This window comes from Homalodisca vitripennis, chromosome X, assembly GCF_021130785.1.
Source record: "Homalodisca vitripennis isolate AUS2020 chromosome X, UT_GWSS_2.1, whole genome shotgun sequence".
In the NCBI taxonomy this organism is placed as follows: Eukaryota; Metazoa; Arthropoda; class Insecta; order Hemiptera; family Cicadellidae; genus Homalodisca; species Homalodisca vitripennis.
The window spans coordinates 80614507-80639576 of NC_060215.1; the positions used below are offsets into that span (position 1 = coordinate 80614507).

At 35.0% G+C, this 25070-nt stretch overlaps 1 protein-coding gene across 2 annotated transcripts in view; it reads right to left on the reverse strand.

Annotated features, from left to right (window-relative positions):
* LOC124369250 (adenomatous polyposis coli protein-like) overlaps positions 1-25070 on the reverse strand; it is a 182286-nt gene that overhangs the window by 36979 nt on the left and 120237 nt on the right. For both annotated transcript variants that reach the window (XM_046827142.1, XM_046827143.1), the window contains 5 exons: positions 23250-23408; positions 15678-15835; positions 12735-12800; positions 10526-10590; positions 3827-4200 (listed from right to left, as the gene is read on the reverse strand). In XM_046827142.1, the coding sequence (XP_046683098.1) occupies positions 3827-4200; positions 10526-10590; positions 12735-12800; positions 15678-15835; positions 23250-23408 (822 nt within the window). The remainder of the gene's footprint in view (positions 1-3826; positions 4201-10525; positions 10591-12734; positions 12801-15677; positions 15836-23249; positions 23409-25070) is intronic.

Consider the following 25070-nt stretch of genomic DNA (forward strand, 5'->3'; position numbering starts at 1 on the left):
TTTTCCTCCTTTTCATTACACAATTATTGTTAGGTGAGAAATTACCTTTAACAATGTGTAAGGAAAATTTCCATGCAAATGCAGCACCAATCGGAAACATGAAACTGACTGAAAATGAAATAAAAGTGGAACAGCAAAGTCGTGATTTCGGACAATGACCAATATATTTCTGATGTAACCTCACCACTCACACAACTGACGGTTGCCCACTGGCCACTGACAGTGAAAGGCAGTGATGGCGGCCTACCCCACCAGCGAGCCCCACCACTTCCTTTTAGGTGGTGTGATATTAAGTGCTATAAAACTCCGGAACAATCCTTTAGGTGCCATGCGACTCTTAGGCATTTCTTTAGGTGCTGTGAGATTAAATACTATGACATTAGGTACTATGAGAATCAACCTTATTAGACGGTCGAATTTTAGGTACTAAGACACAAATACGTTTTTAAGTGCTATGAGATTAGGTGCTGTGAAATGCCACAGCCAAGCTGTCTATATGAGCTGACAGTTAAGCAAGGTCATAGATCAGGACAATGTTAGTAGTTGTGGAGACTTATCATTGAGAAGGACAGAGGAAGCAAAGTGCGCGGGCAGGGTATCTGCCTCGTGACAGTCAGGAAGCAACATCAGACTTTATTCATGGGGCAATATATGAATCAAATAAACCAATTAAGAGCAAAGCTTGGTAATTATTCTAATAAACTACTAAAGCAATAGAAAATACTCCATGCAAGATACAGCATGAACAAGCAGACTTAAACAGAATTACTACGTTCTAGAATATTTTGAAAAAAATGTATCTCAATAAATTAATTTCCAATTGGCTAGACAACTAATAACTATAATTTCAATCTCACAGCAATCGCATGGCAGTAATAACCACATCACAGAGAACACATAATCATATCTGTTTATCTCTGACTCATTTAGGTTTGACCAAGACACTTCACGGTGACTCAAAAATGTAAACAATGATCTGTCTCTACGCTTACGTCAGATTCTTAATAAGGCAGCTATGATGACATTTGTTTAGCAGCCTTTCAGCTCACACCCTCTTCATTTATTACACTTCAGATCAGTTTTGTGACTAACTTATTTACTGAGGGGGACATCTTTCTATCTAGGTGAATTTCTAATGCGTTGTTAAAATTACAATCAGCTGTATTCTTTCTCCATATGGTTAAACATTTCTTCTTCAAATATATATATATATATATATATGCAGAGTGTCACAAACTTCTGTTCCCAATCAACTAAAGACATTTTTTGGCAGTAAATCAACATTTGGAAACCAACTATGTAAAGTACGACATAGATGTGGGAATTTGGCACTGCCTTCCAAAAAATAGTCAAGAACACAAAAAAACTCCTTCCAAATTTTGCACCAAAACTCACAGGCCACTACAAATAAATGTTTAGTTTGAATTTGATGACTGATGAAATTATACCTGAGGTGATGTTTTTCACTGATCATCACTTCAACAAGGATAATTTTCACCACTTCTAGCTGGAAAACTATTACTTAAATAGTACTTTGCTCGATGTAATTGAAAAGGTGAAGATGTTGCATTGTTTGTCAGAAAAGGAATATTTGAAATTGGATGCATTGCCAGTTGGTTTAAAAAAGATTTTGTAGTTGCATCCATTTTAATTACAATGTAAATAACTAATTTTTTTCTGAAAGGCCTCTACAGATCCCTTAATGGTGATATTGAAGTGCTTACTAGTAAAATAGATAATTTGTTGTTGTAAGCAACTTTAATGTCGATGCACTCTACACAACAGACATTAGAACCCGGAAGTTAGGGGATCTGTTGAAAACATTCAATCTGCACTGGTCTGTGAACTCGCTGACATGGCTTTTGAAAGAAAAAAACTTGGGGCTGCCTTGGGAATTGTTTGGGAGGTTACAATATGTTTATAACGTTCAATAGAGTATTACTATATTACTTGGATATTGGATGCCCCCAGAAAAAAAATGGTAAAAAGAAACAAAAATACTGTAAAAGTAGCTGGATTAGAACTGGAATATTAGTAGTGATGGCTAAATTAAAAGAATATTATCAATTTTCAAAAATAACAACAAATAAAAAATTTCAAAATATAAAAAAAAACAAAAAATATTATCAATTGAGTAAAAATACAAACTTTGTGTTTACAATGAAACTGACATCTGAGGGAAAAGTTAACAAAACACCCTTTTAGGGTAGCAAACATGTTTGATACATTTTTTTGTAGGCGTGGCAGTGAGAAGTTGTAGCGCACATTTGTCAACTCTAACAATGGCGGAGGTTTGTGCACCTAAGTAGCATTGATGATGTTGACACCTGTTACAGAGGAGGAGGTGGCTGCAGTGATCTGGAACTTAAAGGCTAAGCACTCTAGAGATGTTTATGAAATGTCAGAGTGCAGAGTGGCTTCTTAAACAGTGTTTCCACACAATGATGCTGTCTCTCAACTGATCGACATCGTGTTGAAGGGCATAGACAGTCAAGCACATACACTCAGTGTGTATCTTGACCTGTCTAAGGCATTTGACTATGTGGACCACATGACTCTCATTTCCAAATTACATGACTGTGGAATACGAGACAAACCACTCTCGTGGGTTGAGTGGTACCTGTGTTGCCATCTCCAACAAATTCATATAAATGGTATTTCATCAAATAATGCCTTTATAAAATATGGGATCAATTCTCGGCCCAGTTCTTTTTTTCAGTTTACGTCAATGACCTCAGGAAATCCATATCATCTGGCCAAATGATCCAATATGCGGATGGCACCACTCACTGTTTTCAGGGCAAATGCAAAGCATCCTGGTAATCAAATGTTTTCATCATGATTGCAATTTTTATCAAACCGTCAATCTGCAGACAAACAATTCTAAATCCAACTTAACTTATTTTCAGGGCACAGAGAGCTACAGAAGAGTCCATCAGTTGTGCTAAATGACACTGTCAATGAAGAACTGAACAGCATCAAACTCCTAGGAATTCACTTTGACAAAAGTCTGACCTGGGACATCCATGACTACAACACTAGAGAGTGGGGCGCATTGAGATCCAAACAAAACAGGATCCAGACTTTTGAATTCCTGCCATCAAGGGCCAGACTTATCAACAAGTTGCCTATTGACCTATGTGCTGAAAAAAGAAAACCACATTTTGGGAGGATGTTAAGGCGCCTATTGGGGTAAGAAACCTGTTGCTCTGTTGTTCTAACATTGTTTAGGTACATGCACAGCTCATGTGTATTTTTTGAGAATTAGTTTATGAATTTAATTTACAAAATTTTATTTGTGTATTTACTTGAAGCATACCATGCAATATTGTACTCATTGTGGATACAGCAATAAATCAATCTTTATTATTATTATTATAGGTTATGACAACTAAGAGAAAAACCACTTTAAATGAACTCCAGTCCAGTCTCCAAAAGTAGTACCTCTAAAGTGGTAGTACTCAGTTATGCGTTGACGAATTTTTGTGAAAAAAGTATCATTCAAATTGTTATAAAATTTGCAAAATAGTTGGTATTTTTTTAATTTTGTATAACTGATGCAAAACATCTGATGCCTTGCAACTGTACTACTTCTAGATTTATAATTTTTTTTCTAAAAAATACAAAATGGTGGCTAGCAGCTACATGACATATTACTCAATCCATGTTTATAGAAAATTTTTTGTTTAGAATCATCAGCCACAGAACTTTGTGACACCCTTTTGTGAACACCCTGTATATATAAAATAGAGTATATTTCATGTCTACATTGTTTAATGAAACTTTATTTATTACATGTAAAAAAGTGATGGGAAGTCTTTTTTACCTTGCCAGCTTCTAATTGAATTATCCTCGAATCGGTTTGTATCTCCGGTTTAATAGGATCCTCTTCGAGACTCTTGTAGCTGGTTATGAGAGGGGCTGTGAGGCTGATGCTGGGGAATGTAGGGCTGGTATCTTCATTCCATGTGTCTCCACTCTCTTTCATGATGTCGCGGTCACTACTCTCTACGTGTCTTGCGTCTACGTCTGCCGGAGTGGTTCCGACAGACGGATTTATCCCGTTTTTTGTCTTGGGCATGCCAGAAGTGATGCACTGTTCTAGGAGAACCTGCTCAGAGAGTGATACTTGGTCTTCCGTCCAGTCGGTTAGAGACCCCACACTTGGCTGGCGAGAGAGCACTGTCACAGCCTCCTCCACTAGACAAAACAAGTTTCTTACCATATGTCAAATATCATTGTCACCTATACTATTACCAGGACACCTTAGAGAATAATAAATAAACTGTTGACCAAGGAGTTACAAAGACCTTCCACTTTCATACTGGTGTAATGATTAATGCTAATAAGAGAGGTTCATCTTTCTCACATCACACCCCTATCTATAACAACATCATATTAGTGAAGCTCTACATTAAATAAATACATTGAGGCACATTATCAAGCCTTAACATATTATTAAAAATACGTTAAACAATAGTGTTTCTTTCAAGCCATATGTTGGGCATGTGCATTTATAAATTTTTAATTTGAATGAAATACTTCAGTATCTTGTTGAATTTTGTGTTGAATCAAGTACTGGATTACAAAATAAACATAAAATGAGAGCTATATCAAAAACTTTAAATTTAGTAACTACAGTAAGAAAAATAAATGAACTAAGCAAAATAAAAATGATTAATGCACATACAATTTCAAAAAGCTGTATCATTAAAATGAAAAAAGATTACACTAACACAAAAATCAATAGAGATAATTAGGAATAAGATGAGTGATTTTGATAAATCTTATGAGAAAAATTCTAAATGATGGGTAAGATAGACACTGCAATTTGAGAATTTTAAAACAATCCATTTTTCTACAGTAAAAAAATGCTTCAACACACTTCAAGCGGTCTAATGAAAGATACCTGTAATGTATTGAATTACAATAATAATTATAATAATAATTATTATACATATTATAAATTGTTACTGGCAAGTTAAAGCCACAGCCAAAGACCAACTGTATGATCTATGATGCTGTGACGTCATATGGGGTGATTAGTTTGAATAAATGCCATTGGCTGTTCTCATCACGCCACCAGATCACACCACCTACCACTTCCAGTGTCCTGCCCTTGTCTCTCTCTCTCTGTTACCCTCCAACCTTAACCGAGCACAGTCGATGATGTAAACTAATTCAGTCTTTTATTTCCGATTCCCCGTAACCCGTACACAACAATTGGCGACGAGGTATTAATGCGATCCCCGCGAGTGCAATGCAACCTGTTCGATTGTGCGTAAATAATTTCTCCCGAAAATTATAGTGGGAGGAAGTGTGTCTGTAGTTTGGCGTCACGTGGACTCAAAATCGGTACATTTTGATGTTGGAAGACAAGGTCGTAAATTAGAACATTTCGTCTTTATTTAGTGAAACAGTAAAAATGGCGGGAATTATTGGCGGAATCGGTGACTTCGACAACAGTGCAGAAACTTGGAATTCGTATGTTGAACGATTTGAATTATTCGTTGACTGTAACAGTAATTAGTGAAGACAAAAAGGTTAGTACGTTACTAACAGTCGTGGTGTGAAACGTACAGTTTGTTACGAGATTTATGTACGCCGGAAAAACCTTCAGTGAAAAAGTTTGATGAATTAGTGAAGTTAATTCAGGACCATTTGTACCCGAAGCCATCATTCATAGCTGAAAGGTACAAATTCAGCAAAAGGAAATCAACAGGAAGGAGAATCATCGCAGAGTACATCGCCAGCCTCAAGAAATTGTCTGCATACTGCGAGTTTGGCGCATCCCTCAACGACTATCTCAGAGACAGACTGGTGAGCGGCATCAGGAGTGAGTCGACCAAGCAGAGGCTGTTGGGAGAGACCACCCTAACCTTCGACCAGGCTGTGAAAATCGTCTGCTCAGTGGAAGCGGCGGAGAAGAATGCGGCGGCATTGACAGTGAACGGCGGCAGCCGGGTCCAGCGGATGGCAGCGCATCACACCACCCACATGTGAGAGTCGGCGGCAGCGGTGGCAGCGCGAGCTACAACGCAAGGCACGAAGTCAAGGTGCAGTGTACCTGCTGTGGGCAGTGTGGTCACTATAGGTAAGCAGTGCAAATTGTTTGGTGTTGTGTGTCACAAATGTGGTAAAAGAAATCACATATCTAAGGTATGTCGATCTACTGAAATTAGTAAGTTACCAGACAATCAGCTTTTCGAAAGTTAAGAAAGGTATATCTTAATCAGTCTAATTTTCAAAACAAGAAAAACAAAGATTAATAAGAAACATAATTTTGTAAATGATAGTTCAGAACTGTCAGATTCAAATAATTCTAAGAATTATGTTCAGAGTGATGAAAATCTTGAGAGTTATGTCGAGGACATACAGAATTTTATTTAAAGTAAATGAAACTCACCGTAAAAGAATTAGAGTTGACCCAATTAAGATTAAAGTCCTAGTGCAAGGTCGAGAAACCATATTTGAAGTTGATACTGGAGCTAGTGTCACAGTGTGTAGTGAGGATTTTTATGAAAATAATTTTAGTTCTTGTAAATTGTTAGAAAACGACCTAACTTTGAGTTCGTACACTAATGAACCTATTATACCTGTGGGCAAAGTTAATGTTGATGTTTGCTATGAGAAAATACATAAATGCTTAGATTTGTATGTGATTAGAGGAGGTTCACATCCTTTAATGGGTCGTGATTGGCTTAAAGTACTGGGAGTTGACATTTCATTTAAAAATAACTTGTGTGTTTATAAACAGACCTATAGATAACAAGGCTAATTTCGAGACAATGACGTCCGAGCTAACTAATCAATTTCCAGAAGTGTTCACTGAGAAACTAGGTCAGTATACAGGCGAACCAGTAAAACTAAATCTAAAAGAAAATGCTAGACCTAGGTATTTTAAGCCAAGACCGATACCATTCTCATTGAAAAGTAAGGTAGAAAAAGAACTACAACGCTTAGTTGACGAACAAGTGTTAATTCCAGTAAGCAGCTCGGAATGGGGAACACCCATTGTACCAGTATTAAAAAAGAACGGTGAAATTAGGTTATGTGGAGACTTTAAAGTTACTCTAAATCAGTATCTAGAAGTAGACAAGTACCCTATACCTAGAATAGAAGATTTATTTGCAAATTTACAGCAGCATAGAGAACGTTTTCTTTCTCTAAAATAGATCTTAGTCAAGCCTATATGCAATTAAAGTTAGACAGTGAGTCACAAAAAATTATGTACAATTAGCACGCATAAGGGTCTTTTCTCATATTGTAGAATGCCTTATGGAATCTCATCAGCCCCAGGCATATTTCAAAGAGTTATTGAACAATCTTTGCATAATTTTAGAAGGCATATCAGTGTTCATGGATGATATTCTTATCACCGCACCTAATAACGAAACTCATGTAAGTAGGTTGCAAGAGGTTTGTAAACGCCTGAGTGAAAAAGGATTTTACCGTAAAGAAAGATAAATGTACGTTTCTTTGTAGACAAAATCGAGTATCTTTGGTTTTAGTATCGATAAAGATGGACTGCATACCTCTGAATCTAAAATTAAAGCTATAAATCAAGCACCTGTACCTGAATCTGTCACTCAAGTCAAAGCTTTTATTGGCTTGGTAAATTATTATGGAAATTTATCAATAATTTGTCAACAATCTTGAGTCCGTTGTACAACTTGTTAAAAAAGGACGTGCCATTTGATTTTGATGAAAAATGTCTCAAATCATTTAGCCATGTCAAGGATGTTTTTGACTAAAGCCACCAGTTTTGGCGCATTATGATTCAAAGTTGCCTGTAAAACTAGCAGTAGAACGCAAGCTCGACAGGGCTGGGCTGCGTACTTAGTATCATAACCCCTGAAGGCGTTGAGAAACCTATTGCATACCACTCTCGTACTTTATCACCAGCAGAATGTCAATATTCACAAATAGATAAGGAAGCTTTAGCAGTAGTATATGGAGTAAGGAAATTTCATCAATATTTGTATGGCCGAAAATTCACATTGTGTACTGATCACAAACCTTTAATTAGCATATTTGGACCGAAAAAGTGGTTTTACCTGTTTTCGCAGCAAGCCGATTACAAAGAACGCATTATTTTTAAGTGGATACAATTTTGATGTACAGTATGTAAGGTCAGAAAAGCATGGTAACGCAGACGCATTATCACGCTTACCATTAAGCACTAAACACGTTGTAAATAATAACAATGAACCAAGGTGGAAAGGTACCTATTTACACTGTATCGCTGAAAGTTCAGTACCTTTAACTTTTGAAGATGTAAAAGCTGAAACCCCAAAATGATCCTATTATAAAACAAATACATAACTATGTGATGTACGGATGGCCAAATTTTTGTCAGGAGAGAATAGGGAATTGTTACCTTATTTCCAAAGGAAGGACGAGCTAACAGTTGAGCATGGCATTGTTATGTGGGGATATAGAATTGTTGTTCCTAACAAGTTGCGTAGCTACATATTAAATGAGTTACACGCGAGTCACTTGGGAATTGTAAAAATGAAGTCAGTAGCAAGATCCTATATTTGGTGGCCAAATATAGATGAAAACATTGAAAGCCTAGCGAACAAATTGCTCTTCCTGTCCTTATGGAACGTTCTAGTCCTAGTAAGAGTAATCTACATGTTTGGCACTATCCATCTATGCCATGGGAAAGATTGCATATTGATTACTTGGGTCCTTTCAAAGATAAGACCTACTTGGTAGTAATTGATGCTTACACTAAGTGGTTGGAAGTATTTGAAGTAGGCTCTACTTCAGCTAAGCTAGCTATAGAAAAGTTAAGAGAACTATTTTCTAGATTTGGATTACTGTCACTATCCATAGTGATAATGGACCACCATTTACCTCCATTTGAATTTAAAAATTTCATGCAACTTAATGGTATAAGACATACATTTTCACCAGCTTATCATCCTCAGTCTAATGGTCAGGCTGAGAACTCAGTTTAAGTATGCTAAACGTAAAATAAAGATTGGCTTTTCAAGAAAATATTGATACTAAAGTAGCCTTGAATAGGATGTTATTTGATTACAGAAACTCCGTTCATAGCACTACTAAACAAGACACCTGCCAAATTAATGTTTAATAGACCACTAAGATGCAGGCTAGATTTACTCAGACCTAATATAGCCAGAACTGTGCAATTAAAACAGGACAAACAAAAAGAATATTTTGGCGGTAGAAAAACGAGAATTCTATTTCCTAAATCAATCTGTATTAGTGAGAGATTATCGCTCTAAAGACAAATGGATAGAGGGCATTGTAATAAAACAGTTTAAATAATGTAATGTATTCTGTTTATGACAAAAACTGGTCTAATTTGGAGTAGACATATTGATCAGCTGATAGGACTACACAGTAGTATTGTTGACAGTGACAGTCAAATTCCACCATCTCAGGACCGTACAGTTGCGGAGCGTGAGACACAGGCGCTCAGTGTCCGCCAAACTCCAAGCCCAGTCAGAATTAGTAACACTGACCTCACTAGATCAGCTGGTCTCTCCCCCTCCTCACCGCATCATACCTCTCCATGTCACATCACTACCCCTCATTCTAGACCACGTCTTTCTCTACCCTCAGCTGTTCCTTCTCCTGTCACTAGAACAGCTGATCATACAAACAGATACCCAACTCGTATTAGGAAACCTGTAGAGAAAATTAAACTTGTAAATAACTTACAGTACTTAAGGATGACATTTAATAATGATATGTGTTATTTATATTTATATGTGTTTATTATATATTTTATTATTACACTTGTATTGTTTAATTTATCTATGACTTGTGTGAATTCAATTTATTTTGAAATTTGGAAGGGAGGAAATGTAATGTATTGAATTACAATAATAATTTATAATAATAATTATTATACATATTATAAATTGTTACTGGGCAAGTTAAAGCCACAGCCAAAGACCCAACTGTATGATCTATGATGCTGTGACGTCATATGGGGTGATTAGTTTGAATAAATGCCATTGGCTGTTCTCATCACGCCACCAGATCACACCACCTACCACTTCCAGTGTCCTGCCCTTGTCTCTCTCTCTGTTACCCTCCAACCTTAACCGAGCACAGTCGATGATGTAAACTAATTCAGTCTTTTATTCCGATTCCCCGTAACCCGTACACAACAATACCTTAAGCCTTTTTGTTTTTCTATAAATCCAACAGTTAAGATATATGTTAATTTGACTTCAAAAATCACACTTTCAACTTAGACAAATTTAGATCACATTTTTTGTAAAAAGCATTGGATTTAGTACATTGAGCTCTATAATTTTATGGTTCACAAGATAGGGATTGCTGGTTGAAAATATTAAGCTGACCTCTACCCACAACTTTGGAAAAGTGGCACAGAGGTTTCAAATGGCAGAAGTTTACTTTATATTCACTCTATATATAATACAAAACACATTGTGCACACAAGGACTTTAGGAAAAAACTGTTCTGTAAAACAAAAACAAAATCTCAACATAATAATAAATACTAAAGTGTAAAATATTACCATCAGGTTCGAGAGATGACAAAGGCGAAGATCTATCATCAGGTATGGGTGACATCAATCGGCACCTACAGAACAATTATTGGTTATCAGACTACACAAGTTATTATGAACCTAAAAACAAAAAAAACTTTTACAGTCTTATAAATATATATGCCTATTAATCTATTAACCCATTTAACAGTATAAGTTGATTACTTGTTCAAGGTCCTAAACCCATCTGGTGCATTATATTGTGTGACAGTAACACTGTTACATTTGGTTTCTCTCTCCTAAAATGAGACTTATTGTTGGCTTTCATCATGTCAGCTAATGTTTTAGTTAGTCTTTTGCGTTATAATGTTGTGCCATGTTTTTGGTGCACACTGTGTTTCACCAGATTATATTCTCTGGATTTTAACTCTAAAGACTCAAGTACTGAAAGCTTGTATAAACTACTGAATTTAAAATTCTGTATTGCTTCCTAATTCAAATACCTAATTTAAAATTTTGAATAAAATTATTTTTCCAAAATATCTGAATTTTCAAGGCCTCTCAAGTACTTCCCATACTTGTTTGACAAAATACACTTAAATTATTCTTATTACTTAGCTACTACTTAATACAGGGTGGCGGAAAAAGAACGCATAGATTTGAGTAACGTAGTACCAGTGGAGGGGAGCGGTCAGTGACCGCCGAGTGACGCCATTTTGTTGGTTGGAGCGTCCAGTTTTAGTAGCAATGGAGCAGTGCAGCATCGCGTGTTCGCTGTTGAACACTATTTCAAATCATATGAATCTGTCATCACTGTTCAACGAAAATTTCGTTTATAGTTTAATGTCTCGGTACCTGATCGCAACTCGATACTTCATTGGGTTAACTCGTTTCGTACAACAAAATCAGTGTTGAAGAGTAAATTGACTGGTCGCCCTCGTACGGCGCGAACTCCGCAAAATGTTGAAAGTGTCAAAGCCTCAGCAATTGAAAGTCCTCACCACTCGACTAGACGGCGTGATCCGACCTTCGTGATATCACGTCGATCGCTACAGCGCATCCTGACATGTGAGTTACAATTCCACCCTTACAAGATAATGATTGTTCAGAAGCTCCATGAACGTGACTTTCACGAACAAAGAGTTTTTTGCGAGAGAATGCTTGATGTCGTTGGATATGACAATAATGTTGTAATGCTGAGTGATGAAGCTCATTTCCACTTAAATGGCTCAGTAAACAAGCAGAATTGCCGCTATTGGGCAGCTCACAACCCACAGGAAATGCATCAAAAACCACTGCATTGTCCTAAAGTTACAGTATGGTGTGGGGTCTCTAAAATTGGCATCGTTGGACCTTATTTTATTGAAGAGCGTGACCAAACTGTCACTTTTAATTCTGAACGTTACGTGACAATGGACAATGCTACGCACATTTTTGCAGCCAAATCTTGAAGCTTTGGGGGTTGATATGGAACAAACATGGTTTCAACATGATGGAGCCATAGCCCACCCGAGTAATCAATGTATGGCTGTCGTTCGAGGAAAGTTTCCTGGTCATGTGATTTCACGTTTCGGCGGTCTCCATTGGCCTGCACGTTCGCCAGATCTGACGCTGTGCGACTTCTTTTTATGGGGACACCTGAAATTCAAAGCTTACCGTCGTAAACCTCGGTCATTCAAAGAATTGAAGGCTGCAATAAGTGAAGAAATTGCCGCTGTATCACAGGACACATTGAACAAAGTTATGGAAAACTTTGAAGAGAGACTTCTAATGTGTATTCATGCAGGAGGACGCCATCTTTCCGATGTTATTTTTAAAAATTAGTTAAGTCTTTTATAATTGTTAACACCCAACTCTCAAATTGGATTGATTGATGATTGTTTTGGTGTAATTAAAATTTTGGTGTGATTAAAATTAATCAACTTATAGCCTTTTAAAATCCATGCGTTCTTTTTGCGCCACCCTGTATTAAATTTTATAATTTCTAAACTAGATCAATGTTGTGAATAATTTTGTGAATGTAATAGTTTATAACTAAAATAAACAGTAAATTTAAATATGTCCATGTAGGAGGAGCAATGTTAACATTACTCATAACATAGACACGTTTGACATTTTATAGAGTTATTTGACCTTCGAAACCACAGACATGTACTTGATTTAAAACCTTTTCCTACACTCAACTCAGCTTAAAATTCCTAAAATAAACCATGTATAAAGTTAAAGATTAGATATTTACCTTTCTGGTTTAGAATTAGCATCAATTATGTTTTCCGAGTATGTTACATCATTTGAATCTGTGGTCCTGTGGAAATGAAAACAATTAAATGATAACAAATTGCACATTTACAACTATTAAATTTACAACTCTGTAAGTCTTATTTTTATTTGTTATAAAGACACATTATAAAATTGTTTTTGGCTTAATAGGTAAAAGTTAAAAAACACTACTAACTCTCTAACCTTCAAGAGTATTTAAGATACAATAATAGTTTCTAGAATGGAACAAATCTTTCTCCCATAGAACCCTAAAAAGTTAATTTATCTTTTAACTCAATAAAAAATAACAAAGCTGATTATATTCATATATTATATACACTTATAGATATAAAGTGTATATTATATCTTAAAAACTATGTTGTTCCAGTGTACAAAGACAGATATAAACAATTGGAAATTAACTATAGACTAATATCAATTGTACCAGTAATATCAAAAATATTTGAATCTCTACAACATGAAAAAATATGTCATTATTTGAGGACCTCTCTATATTTTCAGATAATCAATATGGTTTTAAGCCTAAAAGTAGTATATGTACTGCTGTTGTTAAATTAGTAGATCATACTGTTAATGTTTTGGAAGATGGTTATGTGTTAGTTTTAGATCATTTGGCATGTCAAAAGCTTTCCATACTGTAAAGCCTAATGTATTGAATATGAAACTTTATTATTATGGGTTTGAACCTGGTTCTGTAAAACTTATTGATTCATATTTGTCTGATAGAACTCAGTTTTTTTATGATGGACTTAAATCAAAGGAAGTGTTGAGTATAGTGTACTACAAGGTTCTATTCTTGGACCTATACTTTTTAACATTTACATTAATGACTTGCCAATGAACATTGAGAATACAGATGTCAAGGGTTTTCTCTTTGATGATTACTTTGAGCTCAAAGTTAGTGGTAGGTAAAGGATTATACATGTTGATGAGACTTGCAGCTGTTGTAAGCAGGAGTGCATTGCTCACTGTATATTATGCTCAGATCTAAAGTTTGCTGACTTATGGTATCGTTCTCTGGGGTTCAAGTTCTTCTTGTCAACAAATTTTTATTCTACAAGAAAAACCTATTAGAACTATTTGTGGTGAAAAAAGTTAAACATCTTGCAAAACCATTGTTTGGTCAGCTTTATGTATTAAATTTGTATTCCATTGTACATTCCCTGTATGTACTGCATTTGCATTATGTTCTTAAAAATGCTGACTAATTTAGAACCAATGCTGATTTTCACTGTTCACCAATCAGAAGGTAAAAGTCAAAATATCTTTATTTACATTATGTACATGGGTACAATAAATAGTGTCACTACAACTAAGTTACATAATTGGATGATTATAGTAGATCATGTTGTTGAATAAAATTCTTCAAATGAATAAAATGCTTTTCTAACTAAATAATCTTTTAATATTGATTTAAATTTCTTAATATCTTCAACTCTTGTTATTGTTTTTGGAATTGACTTAAAAAAATTTATTCCTGCATAAGAAGTTTTTTTTGTATAAAATTCTAAATTGTGTCATGGTATTACTAATTCCTTCTTATTCCTAGTATTGTAAGTATGGGTTTCATAATGAATTTTAAATTTAGATTGATAGGTCCTAACATACATAACACATTCCAAAATATAAAGGCTATGCTCTGTTAAAATATTTAGTTCAGTGAAATTATTTTTCACTGACTCGTCCTTCTTCATTTTCCACATCATTCGTAGTGCTTTTTTTTGCAAAATTAGAATTTTATTTAGGTTTTGGTTTGTGGTTCCTCCATACACTCCTATCCCATATGCAATGTGGGATTGAATATGTGCATGGAAAACCATCTTTAGTACTGACAAACTGCATAAATAAGAAAGTCTTTTGATAGCATATAACCCAGAATTTATCCACTTAATTATCTGTTCAATATGTAGATTCCAGCTAAGGTTTTTGTATATTGTTAGACCGAGAAATTTTGTGTAGGAAACTTGATCCAAACTGGAATCGTTTATCAATATGTTAGGATTTAAACGTTTTCTGTCTTGTTTTGTATGAAAAGAAATAAAATTAGTTTTATCGGTATTTAAAACTAATTTGTTGTCAATGAAAAATGTTTGTACATTTGAGAGTTGCAGATGTGCAGATATCTCCAATTCGACTTCTGTTTTTGCAGATATAATGAGATTTGAGTCATTTGCAAATAGGCACAGCTGGTTTTTTGAACTTTCAAGATTACTAAGGCAGTTTGGCATATCCTTTATATAACATATAAATAATATAGGACCTAAAATAGACCCCTGGGGTACTCCATTTTTTACTAATTGGGTGTTGGATTGAAATTTTAGTAATTTGTTATTTTTTATGTGAGTTATTTCAACGTATTGTTCTCTTTTAGATAGATATGACTCGAACCACTTTAAATGAATATTATGGATACCTAAATTTTGCAATTTGTTAAGTAAAATTTCATGAGATATGCTATCAAAAGCCTTTGATAGGTCCATGAATATTCCTGTTACATTATCATTTTTATCGACTGACTCTATTACAGACTCAGTGAATTCTATCAATGCAGTTATAGTAGATTTATTTTTTCTAAAACCGTGTTGTTCCTTGTCATAAAGATTATTTATTTCTAAATGTTTGACCAATCTATTGTACATGGTTCTTTCAAAAATTTTTGAAATTGATGGTAAAATTGAAATCGGACGATAATTTTGAATGTCTGTTACAATACCTTTTCTGTAAATAGGTACAACCTTAGACAATTTTAACTTACTAGGAAATATGCCAGTAATGAGAGAAGAATTTACCAAATGCATTAATGGTTTAATTAAAGAGCTTTTTGCAAATTTTATCAAGGTTAAGAAATTATTTTAATATAAGCATAATGCCTTTATCCCAGCAAGAAGTGTAAATAACTCACTTTAGCCTAGGTGTAATGGGCTGAACTGCTTTGGTCACAACTGGGGAAAGGGGAGGCTGGCTCTGACGGTGTGGCAGCAATGATTGCTTTACTGGCATAGGCAGCACTGTCGCCACCTTAGCCGGCTTCTTCAGGGTGCTGTTTGGTGTAAGCCGTGCCTGTACAGACCCAACCTTATTATATATTACTCCTATACATATCTTAAACTTATGAACTAAAACAAGGTACTTTCAAATTTTGGGGGTAAAAAGTTGTAAATATGAAGGTTATTGAGAAAGCAATCTCTGCTGTGAAATAAAATTAAACCCGTGAAGATTTCAATTTTATTGTGACGACCCCCAGCATATAGTTCTAAAACCAGACCGGTAACATTGTATGCGGTCTTAATCAGCCAATTTAAAATATTAAATTATCAGTAATATATTTTATTTTTATTCAGCATAACATCTAATTGTAGTAACGAGTAATGAAAATATGCAGTCAGACTTATTAGGTTAAGCAGTGCAGGTGGAGAAGATATATAGTTTAATTCAGCACATGAATTGTAAGTGCAGGTCTGTCAGCAGTAAGCCTGGTAACTTTCCATACTCAGAGCAGCTGCGCAGTTACTGGGTGGTAAACAAGCAGGAATTTTGCTGAGGTAGCGTCTGGTACAACGCTGCTCCCTGGAGTTCGTTGTTCTGAGTCGCAGTCGTGTCGGGATTTTGAACGTGTCAAGCTCGCGTGAAATCGCTCTCTCTCCCGTTCTAAATTTGTAATTGGTTTGGAACTGGTTTTAAATTATGTAATAAAATTCAAATTGTTTTCACAATAAATTAAATTGTTTTATTTGGCCAACCGAGGAGAGCATTTTTATTACAACAACCTGATTGATCTGGGCTAGTTTCCATCACCATGTCCGATATTTAGAACGGTGTTTGATATTTATTGAGGAGAGAATGTTTACTAAACAAGGATATTGTGCCTTGCTCTCCACCTCCTAGGTAACTGTAATCTGTTACCTTGTGTAGCAGAGTTGCTGGAATCTGCAACTCCTCAGCTACTTATCAGAAAATCAAGTTTAAATTTATATACATTTGAGGTTTAAGTTCAGTCTCATTAAATTTTGAAAAAGGGCACTCCAGAAAAGAAGGAGTATGTAAAAGCGAGTCGAACGCTCGTACCGCCCAGTGAATTGTGATTATCATCAATGACATGACATCACTTCTTTTCACTATAATGTTGTCTTGTAGTGGTCTTCGGACCTATCTACGACCTGAAGAGACTAAACAAAGTCGAAACAACAGAAGCACACCTCCATCCTGAAAGACGGAATGGGTTGTAATTTATTGACGCAGGCTCAATCAATTTAGAACATTGCAAGCCACGCCGGAACGGATTCGGACACACACGAAACGTAAACGTGCGCCGACATCAATACTCGGAGAGGTTGATGTTTTGGTTTTGAATTCTAAATGTAATTAAAAACAATTGGCAAAGGGTTTATCCCTTTCAACCTTATAAAATGATAACCTGTAATGGCGTCAATAATTCCCCATCACTATTACGCGCAACCGGGTTAAAGACGTGGGGCACGCTGATGTTGTTTTTAATTACATTTAGAATTCAAAACCAAAACATCAACCTCTCCGAGTATTGATGTCGGCGCACGTTACGTTTCGTGTGTGTCCGAATCCGTTCCGGCGTGGCTTGCATGTTCTAAATTGATTGAGCCTGCGTCAATAAATTACAACCATTCCGTCTTTCAGGATGGAGGTGTGCTTCTGTTGTTTCGACTTTGTTTAGTCTCTTCAGTCGTAGATAGGTCCGAAGACCACTACAAGACAACATTATAGTGAAAAGAAGTGATGTCATGTCATTGATGATAATCACAATTCACTGGGCGGTACGAGCGTTCGACTCGCTTTTACATACTCCTTCTTTCTGGAGTGCCCTTTTTCAAAAATTTAATGAGACTGAACTTAAACCTCAAATGTATATAAATTTAAACTTGATTTTCTGATAAGTAGCTGAGGAGTTGCAGATTCCAGCAACTATGCTACACAAGGTAACAGATTACAGTTACTAGGGAGGTGGAGAGCAAGGCACAATATCCTTGTTTAGTAAACATTCTCTCCTCAATAAATATCAAACACCGTTCTAAATACAGACTCGGGTGTGCCCCCGTGAACTCAGAAATCAGTTTGTTCCAAAATTTCAAAATTACAAGTTTGACCGAATTAAGTTTCAATTGATTTTAATTCGTTTTCGAAATTTTATACTTCAGAATCTCTTCATCTGAAGTTAACCTTTAATTATTAAAATCTGTCGTGTACTAAAGTGTACACCTGATGAGGTACGAGCTTTTTAGCTCTGAGACCGAAAACAGATGGTACTTCTTGGTGTTGCTCAAGGCAACACACATTTACATTGGATGAAACGATCCGCCACTAGGGCGTTCTTACCTGATGTAAACCCCAAATTCATAGCACTTTGCTTCTTTCCACAAACCTTCAAAATTTAGAATTTTAAATATAGAAGTGAAGTGTTGAATACTTGCACCTAACTAGTGTGTAACACTCAAAATTTGTATTGGTATAAGGTGTTGCGGTAGGGTGTGTAGTTCTTAAATCCTCGGTGATATGAGGTCGTCTTCTCAATCAGACGTTCAAGATCGTTTGTACCATCAAACAGTTGCACGTTTAGGCTCTATTTCACAATTCGTGTCCAGCAATCTGCTTATCCGGCGATCGTGTGGGTTCCCATAGCCAAGATGGCTTTTACTGGTTGATAGCTGCGATTAAAATCAGCGTGCCCCACGTCTTTAACCCGGTTGCGCGTAATAGTGATGGGGGAATTATTGACGCCATTACAGGTTATCATTTTATAAGGTTGAAAGGGATAAACCCTTTGCCAATTGTTTTTAATTACATTTAGAATTCAAAACCAAAACATCAACCTCTCCGAGTATTGATGTCGGCGCACGTTACGTTTCGTGTGTGTCCGAATCCGTTCCGGCGTGGCTTGCATGTTCTAAATTGATTGAGCCTGCGTCAATAAATTACAACCATTCCGTCTTTCAGGATGGAGGTGTGCTTCTGTTGTTTCGACTTTGTTTAGTCTCTTCAGTCGTAGATAGGTCCGAAGACCACTACAAGACAACATTATAGTGAAAAGAAGTGATGTCATGTCATTGATGATAATCACAATTCACTGGGCGGTACGAGCGTTCGACTCGCTTTTACATACTCCTTCTTTCTGGAGTGCCCTTTTTTCAAAATTTAATGAGACTGAACTTAAACCTCAAATGTATATAAATTTAAACTTGATTTTCTGATAAGTAGCTGAGGAGTTGCAGATTCCAGCAACTCTGCTACACAAAGGTAACAGATTACAGTTACCTAGGGAGGTGGAGAGCAAGGCACAATATCCTTGTTTAGTAACCATGTCCGAGTTAGAACCCGAGAACATTAAAAATTAAATTACGTGTGGTCGTCACGCTACATTATTATATATAACTGAAAAATACATATATTTTTTCTCTGATTTTCTACACAATCACCAAACAGATTCAGCCTGTGTATGTAGCCAACCTGTCATGGCGGTTTCAGCTCTTCATCATTGGTGCTCCGCTGAGATGAAAGCCACTGCTTCATGTTAGGGAAGAGGTGAAAGTTGTTAGAAGCCAAGTCCAGGCTGTATGACAGATGATCAAAAATGTCCTATTTGAACTTGGCCAAAGTCTATGACAGAACTTATTTTTTTGGTTTTGATGTCGTTACACAAAAATAAGCAACAAATAAGCACAAAATATGTGAAGGGCTAATTTTTCTGTCACTATCTTGTAAGACTCAGAGAATTCAGGAAAATGATTGGAAAGTTCAGTAACTGTGAAGCGACAGTTCTCATGACTTTCATTCACTTTGTTCAATATGTTGTCACTGAAAAGACAAGACCTCCCACTCTTTCTTCATGAATGTTTGTTCTTCCATTTTTTTAAACCGCACCCATTGATGAAATACAACATCACTCAATATTTGGGGCATAAACCACACACAACACACAAAGAATCTCAGCTGCTGAGTGATTATTCATCCTGAGAAACCTCAAAACACTAAGCTCTTTTACTCTTAGTGGGATTTTCTATTATGGCACTCCTGTTTCAATGTTATAACTGGAAATGCATGAATGTACGATGCTCTACCTTGTACACTTAGAAGGGCATTGAACCAATATACACAGCGATGTCATCATGGCGCTAATCCCACTACTTCTCATATTATGCATAAATAGTGGTTACGTTTTGAAAAATTCTTGTATTACAAGTTTAGTAACTCAAAAATTAAGTAAATTAAGATATAAAACAAAATAACTAAAAAAAAAAATTACGAGTAGTGTTAATTAACTTGTTTTATAGCAATAATTTAAAAACTATCTTTGTTCATTAAACCAAACACAAATAGAAATAAAATGAATGAAATTTAATTATTGAAATGATTAAACTGCTTTATCTATACTGTAATAAGTTGTTAAATTTATAAATCCACTGAATAAACTAAACCTTTGATTTACAATGCATTGCAGTGTAAAAGAAGGAAATCAAACATTGATATAAACTTGAATATAATACAAATACATTTTGTGTTTAATTGTGTTGTGTTGCATGCCTTTTTTTGATAACGACCAAAAATTTAGATACAACTTCCAATGAAAGCAGATATTTTAAATCCAAATTATCATACACTTCACATCTACATGGAAAATAAGAAGTTCTTAAATTCTGTATTGGAGAATAACGACAAAAAGTATTAACAAACTTACCTTAAAGAATGTAAGCCAAGTTTACACTGATCCAAAAGGAGTGATCAATACATTTATTATTAACCTTATATTAATACAGTTCCAAGATATGCTAAGTAACATCAAAATGAATTAAGCAACTTTAATGAAGTAATTACACATTTCTATAAGTATTTCATACTAAACCAAAATATAAATTTGAAGTAAAATATGTTATTAATTCCTTTAAAACTATAAGACTCTAGGTATGATTTTAGCAGTAACAATTCAAATCCACATTGCCTACAATAACTAATAACGATAATCATATACAATTACGTTGTCACCTTTTGATCTTTTTATATTGTGATACAGGATGGCGCAAAAAGAATGCATGGATGAGTAGTGTAGTATCAGTGGAGGTGAGTTGTCAGTGACCACTGAGTGACGCCTTTTTGTAGGTTAGATCGTTGAGTTTTAATAGCAACTTTCTACAAAGGAGCCTCATTTCTTCAAAGTTCTCACTGCCCGACTAGGTGGCGTGGGGATATCACGTCGATCGCTACATCTCATCCTGACACGTGAGTTGAAATTAAATCTTTACAAGCTTATGATTGTTCTGAACCTTCTCGAACATGATTTGGATCAACGAAGATTTTTTTTGGTGAGAGAATGCTTGATGTTATTGAAAAGGACAATGCGCTTTTAATGTTGCGTGATGAAGCTCAAATCCATTTAAATGGATCTGTAAAAAAGCAGAATTGCCGCGATTGGGCAGCTAACAAAACACAAGAAATGCATAAAAACCATCTCGAAAATTGGTATTGTTAGGCCTTATTTTTTAAATGGCTTGTGCAACTGTCACAGTTAATTCTCAACCTTATGTGGAAATTCTAAGCATATTTTTGCAACCACAACTTGGAAGCTTTGGTTGTCCTCACAGGAAAAATATGGTTGCAACATGATGGAGTCACAGCCCACACAAGTAATGCATCTATAGAAGTCGTTAGAGAAATGTTTCCTGATCACATGATTTCACATTTTGGCGATCTCCATTGGCCTGCACACTCACAAGATTTATCGAGTGACTTTTTCTTATAGGGGTACTTGAAATTAAGTTTACTGTCATAAATCTTGTGCACTTGAAGATATGAAGGCTACATACATAAAGATATTGTTACTGTATTAAAGGACACTTTGATAAAAGTTACAGAGAACTTATAAAAAGACTTTTAATGTGTATTAATGCAGGACGTCATCTTTCCTATGTAATTTAAAAAATAATTCAGTGCTTCGGAATTTTTATATCCAATTCTCAAATTTAGTTGATTCCTGATTTGGTGTTTTGGTATTAATAAAATGTTTGTTTTATTAAAATAAACTCACTTATTGCATTTTAAAATACATATGTTCTTTTTACCCCACCCATTATTTTTGCTTAGACTGAAATGTAAATAGTATAAAAGTATATTTTAGTTGGTGGTAAGAAAAGAAATATTGAATTTTTTACCTTAAGATTGCTATTGTCATTTGTTTCAGAAGTTATATCGACTGCATGAAACCTACTTCACCTTTAAAAATTCAATCACTGACCTTCAATACAATGTGAGTATCCATCACACATAATTATATTCATGATCAGATAATTTGGAATATTAGAATGGGCTGGGGCAGCAACATATACTAACTACTAACATACAATAAATGGCAGACACGCCGGCCAAATTACATATTGTGATCTTGACATTTTCATACCTGTAGCTGCTTAAGTGGCTGTAAATTGACTTTCAAGCACTTAATGGACATTTCTATTTTCTACTGAATATTATTTCACTCTTAAATCACATTTATATATGAAAAAATATTTAAGGATGACAACAATTATCTTAAAATTACTCTAATAAACATGACGATTATATAATATTACATTAATAAAAATGGGCTTGATCTCTTGTAGAATCTGTAATGTTAAATAAAAAAGTTTCAAGTATTGTTAATATCTGAAAAAGAAATTATGGTATATTTCCAGTAACAAGATGGATGAACACTATAGTTGGAGTAGAAAAAAGCTTCTTTTACATATTGAAAAACCAAAACCTCTTGATAAAAGCTATATGAGTTGACTACAAAACTAAAGATTGTATTATTTACTATTATAAATAACAAAAATATTAATCAAGATTGAACATGGAAGGTGCCTCACAAATTAATCTTTGCTTTGTTCCTTTATAAAAATGTAAACTGATGATAAACTGATGTTTCCTCTACATTTTATAAACACAATAAAGAGGTTTTTAGAATTTAAAATGAACCATGTGACCATGAATATGATGGAAGTAGAAGAAGAAGATATTTATGGTTCAAGAAAACAAATTAAGATTTTATTTTTGTTTTCTTCGAGCACTTTATGGTTGAGTTGGCCCAGTTTTCAAAATCATTGAGCCAAATACTAAGAAAAAGACAAAAGCAAATTTTTAACCATTAACAATATTTTAATATAAATATTTGTTTGTATATATTCTAATAAGTTATCACTTTATTGAAATATTTTAGGTTGCTTTAAAGTTTTATTCTTCCCACCCCCATATCAAATCATATTTGTATATAATTGTTGTTATATACAAATTATAATTACAGTTACAAGCCAAGTCATAAATATAGTCATATTCATTATTATAAGATTGAAACACTGGTGAGAATATATTATCAAACACGAGTGAACATTGTGATAGATGACCTGAGGAAAGTATTTACAATCAATCTGTATTATCAATTCTATTAATGATAGATAATACGTAATAACTATATATCTACCTGGGGCATGCCAGACTGTATGCACTCGGCCAGTATGTTGTCATGGTCTGAGTCGTCTGAGAGGGCACACAAGTTGGACAGATCAGAGTGGGATGTGGCGTGGCTGATATTGGCTGGAGTATCTTCTGTACGGAAAACTGTTGTTGAATCTCCAAGCACCTAACAAACAGCCATCCGTCAGTGGAACTTTATTATCAATACATGATTTAGTACCAACAAACAGTAAAAACTATCTACAAAAATTGCTTGGAGCCAAGAAAGATTAAAGTTGTGCAACAACACAACTGTGAACATGAGATTTAGGGGAAATTTGAACAATGCTGATGAATTTCTTTACATTTTTGGGCGAAGATTATCCCAAGTTCAGTACAAATATGAAACTAAATCTTGGGTCAGCTAGGAGTATCTAAACATGGGTGTACAATTCAAAAGACTTAGGGTAGCCAAAAACCAAAGGTGGATCATTCAAACCACTATTCATTGATTAATGTCAGTAATTTAAAATCCTTATTTGTTCTAAAACATAACGTTCCTCTAATACATGCATTATGAGAGCTGCTAATGATGAATTGCCTTAGGCAGCACATAAAGGATGTTCCAAAAGTTGATGTTCAGTAAAACTCAATAAAATACTAGTTATAAATTTATTAAATATACATTGCTCAGAACTACAAATTGATATTTTGAACACACTGTATGTTGTTTTACAATTGAGCTGATTTTGTGTGTGTTCAAAATAGAAGACCAAAATAGAGGTTACGATTGGTAATTATTGTCTCTTTTTGTTCAGCCAAACAATAGCCAGGTAAATCATGCCATACTACTGTAGAGTATATCAATGAAGTAAAATGTCAAACTTGGGACAGTGATTACAAACATAAAAATAAATAACTAAAGTAAAAATATATGGTATATATGGCTTCATTTAGCACCTCTCTTATTATTAGAAAATCACAATAAAGTTCAAAGTTTGAATGCTGTAAGTTTCCATGAACTTTGTGTTATTGGATCCTAGCACAATTAACATATTTCATGGAAACCAAGTCCTTTTTTTATTGTTGATGTCTGCAATATTCTTGTGGGATGAGATGGTTCCAATTCTCAATTTTGGAACTGCTTAAATCTTAGTGGTACTGCAACATATATGTTTTTGTAAATTTCCTACAACAGTACACTTTTTTAAAAGTAAAACAAAGAAGAATTAGGTTGATACTTAAACAAAATTGTATATTTTGTTAAATTTTGCATTCCTTGCAGTATCCCATATAAATTAAAATTTTAACAACTCAGGACTATAATTTTAAGCCTGTCCAAAAAGTATCTGACTGCCGACCAGTAGGCCGCATATCAGTGGAGAGTGATGACTGATCTAGCAGGCCTTCAATGCTGAAAATGTTGAATGTGTTCGTGCAGCAATTAATGAAAACTGTCGATTGACTGTCCGAGAGCTGGAAGAAGATTTAGGAATACCAAAATCGTCAGTTTGTAACATTTTACACTAAGATTATTAAATGAACCGTGTTTCGGCAAAATTTGTCCCTGGGCTGCTGACAGAAGACCAAAAGAACTGTCAACTTGAAATCGCACAGGACAATCTGGATTTGATCAAAAGTGACCCAGGGCTATTTAAAAAAGTTATTACTGGTGATGAGTCATAGGTTTATGGCTACGACCCTGGAACAAAGGCTCAATCTTCACAGTGGAAAACTCGCGAAGAGCAACGGCCGAAAAAGGCAAGACAAAGTCGAAGCAAAGTCAAGACAATGCTGACAGTTTTTTTTACCAGGACGGCGTTGTTCATCACGAATATGGTCCAAGAGG